The 9,692-nt window shown below is 39.6% G+C and overlaps 1 protein-coding gene and 1 long non-coding RNA gene across 2 annotated transcripts; one reads left to right on the top strand and one right to left on the bottom strand.

The window, feature by feature from the left end:
* Nucleotides 1-501: 501 nt before the first annotated feature.
* LOC134219200 (eukaryotic translation initiation factor 3 subunit C) lies at nt 502-5,622 on the bottom strand. Its single transcript, XM_062697898.1, has 4 exons — nt 5,473-5,622; nt 4,466-4,590; nt 1,708-3,694; nt 502-1,398 (listed from the first exon to the last, which is right to left on the bottom strand). The coding sequence occupies exons 2-4, from the start codon at nt 4,559-4,561 to the stop codon at nt 746-748; spliced, it is 2,736 nt and encodes a 911-aa protein (XP_062553882.1). The 5' UTR covers nt 4,562-4,590; nt 5,473-5,622; the 3' UTR covers nt 502-745.
* Nucleotides 5,623-7,704: 2,082 nt separating this feature from the next.
* Nucleotides 7,705-8,851, top strand: LOC134219709 (uncharacterized). The gene is made up of 3 exons (XR_009981642.1): nt 7,705-8,022; nt 8,412-8,472; nt 8,744-8,851. It is a non-coding gene; the product is annotated as an uncharacterized LOC134219709 (long non-coding RNA).
* The last annotated feature ends 841 nt before the right edge of the window (nt 8,852-9,692 follow it).

The following is a 9,692-nucleotide window of genomic DNA, read 5'->3' as shown; positions in this document are numbered from 1 at the left end:
TGAAAAAAAAATCGGGTGTATTGTGAATCGAAAAAAAAGGAAGACTTCAATGGGCTGCTTACTTAGTGCGAATGTAGAAAAAAAAGAATAGCGAAAACAATATTTAACAGAGAACCGGATAGCGGCCGACAACTCTTAGAAGGCCACGAACACGCTGACTGCACGGTAGAAACGGACAAGGGGACACTAACCGTTCGGGGAAACTGGCGGAAAATCGCCCATGACCGACTATTCTGGGGCTCTACAAAACGCCAAGCAGAGGTGTATCAACGCTGCACCCAACCTGGTAGGGGGTCGTACACTTATTACGTAAGCACTTATTGGGAGAGAGGGGGGTCTGCCTATTTCTTACGCTCCATATAAATGAAAAAATATTTGTATGGGAAAAATCTTACATGTGGGACGGGGGTTTAAAACCCAGAAAAATTGCTTACGTAATTAGTGAACGCTCCTAGGTATGTTGCGCCAAAGTTGGTCATCTAGAAATAATAAGTAGGGTGATTTCCCTTTCATCTGTGTTGATACTCCCGATCTGGAGGCAATATACGCATTCAAGTAGTTACCTCCAGATCGGGATACAAACACCTGTATATTTCTTCATTCATACTATTGTTGGATGTTCAAACTTTAGCCAAATTAATCAGACTGATACACTTATGCAAATGTTTTTTTAAAATATCCGCCTAATAACTTCTTGCTCCCCTTTCACAAACGTTGGGTCAGGAACCCCGCGAACTTGAATTGTTTACTCAGCCTTTTCTTCAAATTCAACACGATGTTGTTTACGATGATCGCGATCGCGATTCTGGTTGCGATCGCGGTTTCCACGGTTCTCACGGTTGTCCTGACGGCGGTTGCCGCTCCAGTTTTGATTCTGGTTTTGGTTGCGATAGTTTTGACGATCGCGGTTGTAGCCCTGATTTCCACCGCGCTGGAAAAAGTTGCCCTGCTTCATTTCGAAAATACGCTCATTCGCGTCAACAAGGTTTGTGACCTTGTCGGACAGCTGCATAGACAAAGCCTGCAAACGAGACGGCTCGGAACGATGCAGGACCACTGTTTCGGTTGGATCGTCCAAAGATGCCATCAGCTCTTCGTTGATGATCATCTTGCTGATCAACGAGTGGACCTTGCTCTTCGGTAGCTCGAACATTTCCGCTAGATAGGGTACACTAATTGAAGCGTACACGTTGGAATATGTGAACAGATAGGTGCGCAAGGATTCCTCCTTGATGAACTTGACCAGCATTTCCCGGACCCGATCGGCTTCGAAGAACAAATCCCAAACTTTTACATTCATCTTCTTATTAACGATGAAGTTGGAGCAAGCATTCCAGTTGCCATGGCGCATTGCTTTAGCGGCGGCCACCACGTGCTCACGCATGGATTCAGGGGGACCTGTGAATTAGAACGTCAGACCGTTGATTATCTGTTTTTCTATGTACAATATAAACGCATGTCCGGATCAAGTATGACAGAGCTCGATTGTAAATAGTAATTATTGAGAATCGATAAATAAATTGCAATTTTCGCTATTCAAACGAGCCTATCGTAATTTGATAAATGTAACTGAAATGATAGACAACCTAGGGGCAAAAGGACCCAAAGTTTTTTGAAGCCGTAATAAAGTCACTTAGCAACAAAGCTACAAAAATGTATTTATATAATGTAATAATGGACGAGATATTCAAATGCAACAGTACTTACCAACTAATGATTGTCTTTCCGAGGATCTCAATTGCTGATAGAAAGTTTTGCTGATCATGCGACGTCGGGCATCAAATTCATGCGCAGCCATGTACGGAATTTCTAGCAACATGGCAGACACCAAGTAAACACACTCAAGCAGTTCCAAATTAATGTGCATATGGAAAGGCATCTGGCGTTGCTTTTCCACTTTTTCCTGCTCCAGCGAGCGTTCGTTCTGACGTTGCGGAACCAAACCTTGAGCAAGGAGTTCTTTAGGCTTTCCGGTCATCATGAGGTCCACCAAACACTGATGCGAATCCTTTACGTTGCCGTGACGGAAAGCGCACAGGCCCAAATTGGCCATGGTCCGATTATACAAGATTTGGGTCGGAGGGTCCGAATGGTGGATCGTTTCCTGTAAGTGGGACATCAGCACCAAGTCACGTGCTTGGAACCAGTTATCGTGCAGTGCGTGATGGAAGATGTGCGATAGAATAGCGCGGGTTCGTAGCCGATCTGTTTGATCCTTGGCATAAACGAAACGGCAAAGACGATCCATTTCGTCTACGGAAGTCAGAGTATTGGCTGGAAGTTCCTTCTTTTTCTTCTTCAATACGTTTGGATCGAACTTGTAGTACAGATGATCGATCTTACGCAAGTACACTCTACAAGTTTCCGTGTCGTTTCCAAGGCGCTCAATGTACTTCACAACCTGCTCGATTACGCTGCTTACAGTCACCTCATCCTTCAAACGATCTACATAATCGTTGCTATGAGGATCGCATTCCTTCAACAGCTTAGTGAATTCGTCATCTAGTCGTTCTACAGCAGTCAGAATGCAACCACGGATCTTGTATGGTACCGTCTCGTATTCTTCGTTTTCTTCCAAAATAGTTTCAGACAAAACAATATCTTCATTGCCCAAAAGGAGTTTAATCAATGCCTGGATTTCCTCCAACAACTTTGACCAATGTTCCAGCTTCATTGGCTCCGAAACCTTAGGATTGTAGTCGAATATAGCCGACACAATGTTGAAACGGATTTTAGCGGCCACGGCATCTCCTAGATTGTGCGTATCGGCTATGTTGCGCAGTTCTCTCAAAAACTCAATTTGCAGTTTACGATCAGTTCTCTTTTTACCACGAGCGGCCATCACTTCATTAAGCTTATTGATCACCACATTAACATCAATCTCAGCATCCTTAGCGAACATTTTCGGCTGCTCTGCACTGGTCGATCGATTTCCATTCACCACTTCCCATCCTTCATCATCGTCATCAGCACGCTTCTTCTTCATCCGGTCCTTTGAATCCTTCTGCAACTTCTTCTTTTCTTTTTTGTTTTCAGCGTCATCACCGTCATCCTTTTCAGCTTTCTTCAAAAAACGCTCTCGAATACTGGTGTACTGAGTTTCTTCATCCGACGAACTTTCGTCAGAATCAGAATCCATGTCCCAATCAATCGAATCGTCCGACTCGTCGTCATCCTTCTCCACCTTCACCTTTACGTCTTTTTTGAAGGACACAGCCTTCGCCGCCGTTGGTGCCACATGTTGCTCGTCCTCTGATTCGGATTCTTCTTTCTTTTCTTCCTCTTCATCGTCATCATCAGCCGCATCAGGCGACTCGCGGAACTTCTTCAAATCGCTATCGAACTCCTTGATGTACTTCCGGAATTTCTGGCGCAACGTTCCCAGGGACTTGGAATTGTTTTTCGACAAGTTTTTCCGCCCTTCTCTATCCTCCCAAACCATGTTGATGAAGTCCTCCATTTCAGCAAGAGCTCGGATAATGAAGCGCGGAGTGATGCCATTTTCCACTTTCGTGATTACCGGAAGTGCCTTGGCATAGGCTCTGGTCAGATCCTCAAAGCTGGTCAACATACTGGACATGTCCTTGATTTTCTTGTAGTTACGGATGTTCTTGATAATGTTTGATAAGTCCTCGTAACGCTTCTCCTTCGTCGAGCGGACGACGCGCTTGACGTCCTCTTCCTCATCGCTGAACTGTTAGATAAATAATGTATATTGATTATGGATGATTTTTTTTAAATACTGCATTTAAAATTGCCCGAATCGTATTGGAAAAGACCATAACAGACGCCTGCAATATTGTAATTCAAGCTCTATCTGGAATAAGGGCGAATGTCGCAAGAGAGGATTCTCTTCGCCGACTTCCCCTCTTTTTAATAAAAGTGACAAGCAGTGGATTTCTTTGTGGTTTATCACCTCAGCACGATAGAAAACAATGCGAACTTGCATTCTGAGGTGATAAACTGATAAGCAATCCTCTGCTTGTCACTTTTATTTAAAAGAGGGGAAGTCGGCGAAGAGAATCCTCTCTTGCGACATTCGCCCTTTTACCAGATAGAGCTTGAATTGTCTGTATTGAATTTACGTGAACCTGTCGATATAACCATTGCAATCATTGTCAAGGAAGCAACAATCAATAACTATTAATAATTATTAGATTAGATTGTGAAACTTAACTAAAGGTCTGGAAGTGTCGTTGCTATTCTATTATAAAGGATCAAGAAATTAGACTTGTTCTACAAGTAGTCTATTCAGACTATTCTCACAGTACAAATATACATGAAATAAAAAATTGTGAAACTTCTAGTAATCGAATTGATAGTAGTAATGCTTGTGAAACTGGTATCGATTGTACTATGCGGGGAAGAACGTGAGTTCTCGATTCCGACCGTGGCGTCTATCCAGGCGTTTGTTGTGGAAACCAATGCATCAAAAGGCAAAAACATTATTTAACTCAGAACTTACAGTAAATTGCGGAGCCGCTGGGCGCGCTACGACCTCACTATCGGAAGAACTTTCCGAATCAGAATCCGAACCACCACCGGCGAAGAAACGAGACATTTTTCAATAGTTTTCCGAATACGGTTTGCCTAAAATACATCAAAGAAAGAAACTATTATTTGACGCTAGAGTAAAATAGACCGCAAACTATGTTCCAGTATTTTGAATGAAAAATGACTGTTTTATGGCTATCATTGACTTATAAATATGTACACATATACGTGACAAACCCCATTGTTATATATTATTCGCTAAATAATGAATCGACTCATAGTATAATCGAAATACTGCACAATAAGAAGCGTCGTTCAATCCTTTTGTGAACCAAAGCACAACCCTGTGGAAATCGTTTTCATCTTGAGTTTTGTATTCAACCGCAATAACCAATTGTAATAAAATCACAGTAACTAGAACTGTAACTGTTAACACATTTTCATAATTTGTTGAACTGAATTATTTTGATATAGGTACAAAATTACTATCCGAGCCTTCTATTGTCAGATTGTCTGGATATGATACACTGCGTGGCGTTTGTAATGTTCCCAAATGGGTACTTGCACAAAACTTCACGCGGCGAACGACAGTCCAAAGGTACGGCCGCGCCAAACGATACACCGCAATGCTCTTCACCCATAAGAATCAAGTAAACAGGGTGAAGAAAGCGCGGCGGTACCTTTCATGAAGGGTTCGCCGCGTGCAATTTTCAGAAAATCAGACAATATTAAACATTTTCTTGTATACGCGAAAGGTGAAAAAACGTCAACAATCATTTTTTAGGTTAGGATATCTCGCCCGTAATCTGTCTCTCTCTCATTGATCATGCGAAAGTGACGGACGGTGCCACGCAGTTTTCCACCGACATGAAAATGCTCACAAACAAGCTAAATGTACTCAAATCCATTGTATTTCACGTGAAAAACGTGAAGGGCGCATAAATTCAACAACTACACTAACTTTTTCCAACAACTTACAAGTATTTCCGAATGAAATTCACTGAAATAATTCACACCGAATCACTCATGGGAAAATCGATTTGACGTTTCTGAACAGAAAGGGTGCGCTTGCATCAGCGATGTGACGTCGCGGTTGTGCGCGTACTTCGCTATTTTCGCCCGTATTAAGGGAGCGTTTAAAAATTAATTACCCCCGAGGATTTTTATAGCAAATTCATACAAATTCAATATCAAATTTTCAAAACGACTTTTTTGCTTTTGTAAACAATGATGCTAACGTCGATTTGCCGAATTTGATAGCACTCCCACGCAAACCAACACCATCAGGAGGGTGAAACGCCTGTCATCCACGCTATAATGGCACTCTACTTAACCAGAGTCTATTATATAGAGTTGCGCAAAGAGGATCTTCTTACTCTTATTCTGAATGATGCTCTTGTTATTATGTTGAAAACTTTCATTTTTGTTCAACCCTTCAAGTGACTTCACGGGAGTGATCGCTTCTAAAGCTTTTTAATTCGATAACCAAAGTCACCTACAGAGTGCAAACACGTGAGTTTCTTGTTGCAACTTTATTGGGTGGGTGTAATGAAGTTTTTTGAAGCTGTTTCTAGAACAAATCTAATACACTTCAATTCATGAGTTTTAATTCGCCATAATAATCATCAGGCGATAACAATACTTCCGCCTTACCAACAATCATTTGTTTACTTTGCTCGATAGGTAGACGGTTTGACAGTTCAATAGGTAGATTTGGCTTCACTCTTTGCGTAACTCTATATATAATAGACTCTGTACTTAACATCGTTTTTGGTACCTAGTTTCTGGGTGGTATACCCGCATTCAGCTGCTCATTTTGGGTGATTGGTTCGTATACGCAGTTAGTGCTCATTATCGGCAATTAACTTTTCTCGACGAAAACTTGCAATTGGTTGAGGTATATATCGTGCCTTTTGTATCCAGCTTTCCATGCTAGCCATAATGGCGTCTGCCATAAATTATTCTGACAGTCTGATTCCGACGCTGATCTAACTCAGAGTCTATTAAATATATATACAGTGATCGTTCGCTAATTGGGGCACGACCTCACCCCAACTAGCGAATGCCGTTCGCTAATTGGGGCGTTTTGACAAGCGTCAATGTTGTTTACTTTTTGCATTGAACAAAGGAAAATTTTACGCGCCAGAAAATATCGATCCCGCCAAACACGGAAACAAAACGTCAACTCGTTTTTGACATCACATTCTGACGTTTAGCTGCTTTTTAATTGGGTTTCGCCCCAATTAGCGAACACCCAACTAAAAAGCGCCCCAACTAGAAAAACCCCAATTAGCGAACGTTCACTGTACACACTTAAAATTCTAAGTTTACCGACTGCCGAGAATCCAACAGCCGAGATATTGGTAATAATTTGATCGGTAATCGTTACCGAGATCTCGGCAAAAAATCAACTTTGCCGAATTTCGGCAAAATATTGACGAAATTTCGGTAAAGAAATTACCGATGAATATAGTTTTGTTGACCGCCAGTATACCAAGAAAAGCATCGTTCAAAAATTGCATATGGGATCAGTATGCTGGAGCTGGAGACTGCAACAAGACTGCTAATAAATAATCAATTAAACTGATGGAGGAAAAACTTTCAGTGAAAACAAATTGAAAATGAGGCAGTACATAAAATATAACAAAAATATCGAAAATAAGAATAGGTACATAATTCCAATTGATGTTTGGAGGGCAAAAAGTAAAACGTGATTTCTTAAATATTAATATTTTTTTGTCTTCCTTTTTACATTCTTTTCTCTTTAAAAAAAATTCTTTAAACTTTTTACTGATCGATCCGTAAAATCAATAAAATTTTACCGAAAGAAATGTTAATGTTTTATTTACCAACGTCCTGTAATTTTATTGACATATCGGTTAGTAAAATTACTGATAACATCGTCAATTTTTTGCCGAACAAACTGCAATTTTTGACAGTTCAGATTGATTTTTATTTACTGGGCGTTCGGTTATCAAAAAAAAAATACCGGGTTCATTACCGAACGTTCAGCTGTTTGAGAACCCGGTAAAATTTTACCGACTCCAGTGATCTGAGTTTACTGTGTACCTCTGAAAATAATCGAAACGCTCGATTAAAGAATTCTTGCACATGAATGTCAATGTATGTCCACTGTTTAATTCAAAAAGCATTTCTATTCTGATTAAACTGCTTTACCCTTTGAATTCAAGAGCTAAACACTTAAGAACTCATTCACCCGTCACTCTCCGATATCAAGTGTGTTGATTATTCAATTAAATTGGAATACACTTGGTTTCGCCCTACTAGTCAGCAACAGTGACTTCGAAGTGTAAAACACTTTCGATTCGATCGTTTTGGATTTGACAATAAAATGTTTTGCTGGCAACGTCATCAAAGTTAAATCCATACAATCGAAAGTGCTTTACACTTCATTAAATCATGTTCTGCTTTGAAAAAAATTAACTTGCAAAATGGGGCATCAGGAAAAGAACTTGAAGGGCAATCCAAGTTCTCAGTAACAAATAAGAATCAAAATGTTTCCAGAAGGTAAGTAAAATTGAAATCATAGAAACATATAGATTATTGTGGATATTTATCTATACAGTGATCGTTCGCTAATTGGGGTTTTTCTAGTTGGGGCGCTTTTTAGTTGGGGGTTCGCTAATTGGGGCGAAACCCAATTAAAAAGCAGCTAAACGTCAGAATGTGATGTCAAAATCGAGTTGACGTTTTGTTTCCGTGTTTGGCGGGATCGATATTTCCTGGCGCGTAAAATTTTCCTTTGTTCAATGCAAAAAGTAAACAACATTGACGCTTGTCAAAACGCCCCAATTAGCGAACGGCATTCGCTAGTTGGGGTGAGGTCGTGCCCCAATTAGCGAACGATTACTGTATATAATGCTGATCATTATTATCATTTCCCCATGAAAATTCAGATACTACGACCTAACATTAGCCACAATGATAGAGCAGATGAACATGGCTGGAGTGTATAAGGTATATAGATATGATTCACAAAAAGATATTTTAGTTACTAGATAAAGATTGTCGCTACTGTTCCCTTTGTTCTGCTGTCCGAAACATGTGTGGTACATACCTGTCAAATCGCATGGATTTTCCTTCTTTGACATTTAGCTCCCCTATCCTCGCCAGCAAAAGATGTTCCGGACAGCGACGACAGCGACAATCTTTATCTAGTAACTAAAATATCTTTTGATTCACAAAATACAATTTTCATTTTAATCATACTTTTAATATCTCTTTACAGTACGCTACAAATATTCTTCGAAATCTGAGGAATAATCGGTCCAAGATCATATCGGAAATGTGTATATTATTATATGCCAAAAAAAATTAAATAATAAACATTGAAAACATCGTTATTCAACCAAAAAGTTTTTCTATGCTATCTGCGATAATATTGATAAGAATAAAAATATCAAAAACATGGAATTGGAACAACTAAAACATTCATTTGCAAAGGTTTTTCTGTTTCAAACAAAGAACAATACTATTTGATTTCAATACCATAGCATTTGAAATACAATGTGGAAAACTGTTGTTATCATGTATAACAACACTTGTTCCGAAAGTGTTTTGCTGTTGAAACTAATATGTTGCGTGGTGAGTTACTGAAAGTGTTTCACACTCGAGTCTCACATGTTTGACCAGTAGGGCAAATCAAAGGGCGAAACACTTTATAGTCGCGTGTGTATTTTTTTGCGTGTATCGAGCAAAGATCGAACAAATGCTTGTTGGCAAAGATCGAACAAATGCTTGTTGGTAAGCCGGAAGTATTGTTATCGCCTAATGATTTATATGGCGAATTAAAACGCATGAATTGAAATGTATACATATTATAATCGATTACTCACGATTCATCTCGATTATTGAATCGATTAATCGTTGGGTAATAATCGATTCAAAATTAATCGATTATCACAACGATGAATCGATTAATCGAAGTAATCGATTAATTTGCGACATCTCTATGAGTGATCTACTTTCGACGCTGATCTGATTTCGGCGCTGACTGGTCGTACCTATAGGCAACAATTTTCACATTGTTTATTTACTTGCATGATGATAGTCACAACTCTACAAAACTGAAAGAAATTCAAAATTAGGAACAAACTATGATTTGAAAACTAACATTATTTTTATTAAATATCTTAGCTGTGCATATGCACAGCATATGTTTCGAAATGGACAAATTG

The sequence above is a fragment of the Armigeres subalbatus genome, chromosome 3 (genome assembly GCF_024139115.2).
Source record: "Armigeres subalbatus isolate Guangzhou_Male chromosome 3, GZ_Asu_2, whole genome shotgun sequence".
Taxonomy (NCBI): domain Eukaryota; kingdom Metazoa; phylum Arthropoda; class Insecta; order Diptera; family Culicidae; genus Armigeres; species Armigeres subalbatus.
The sequence above is the reverse complement of the archived record's forward strand: the minus strand, read 5'-3'. Positions and strand labels throughout refer to the sequence as shown.

Coding starts and splice junctions, on each gene's coding strand:
- LOC134219200 (XM_062697898.1), bottom strand. CDS start 4,561: ATGTCTCGTTTCTTCGCCGGTGGTGGTTCGGATTCTGATTCGGAAAGT. Junction 3,695..4,465: donor CAGCGGCTCCGCAATTTACT/GTAAGTTCTGAG, acceptor TTTATCTAACAG/TTCAGCGATGAGGAAGAGGA. Junction 1,399..1,707: donor GGAAAGACAATCATTAGTTG/GTAAGTACTGTT, acceptor TCTAATTCACAG/GTCCCCCTGAATCCATGCGT.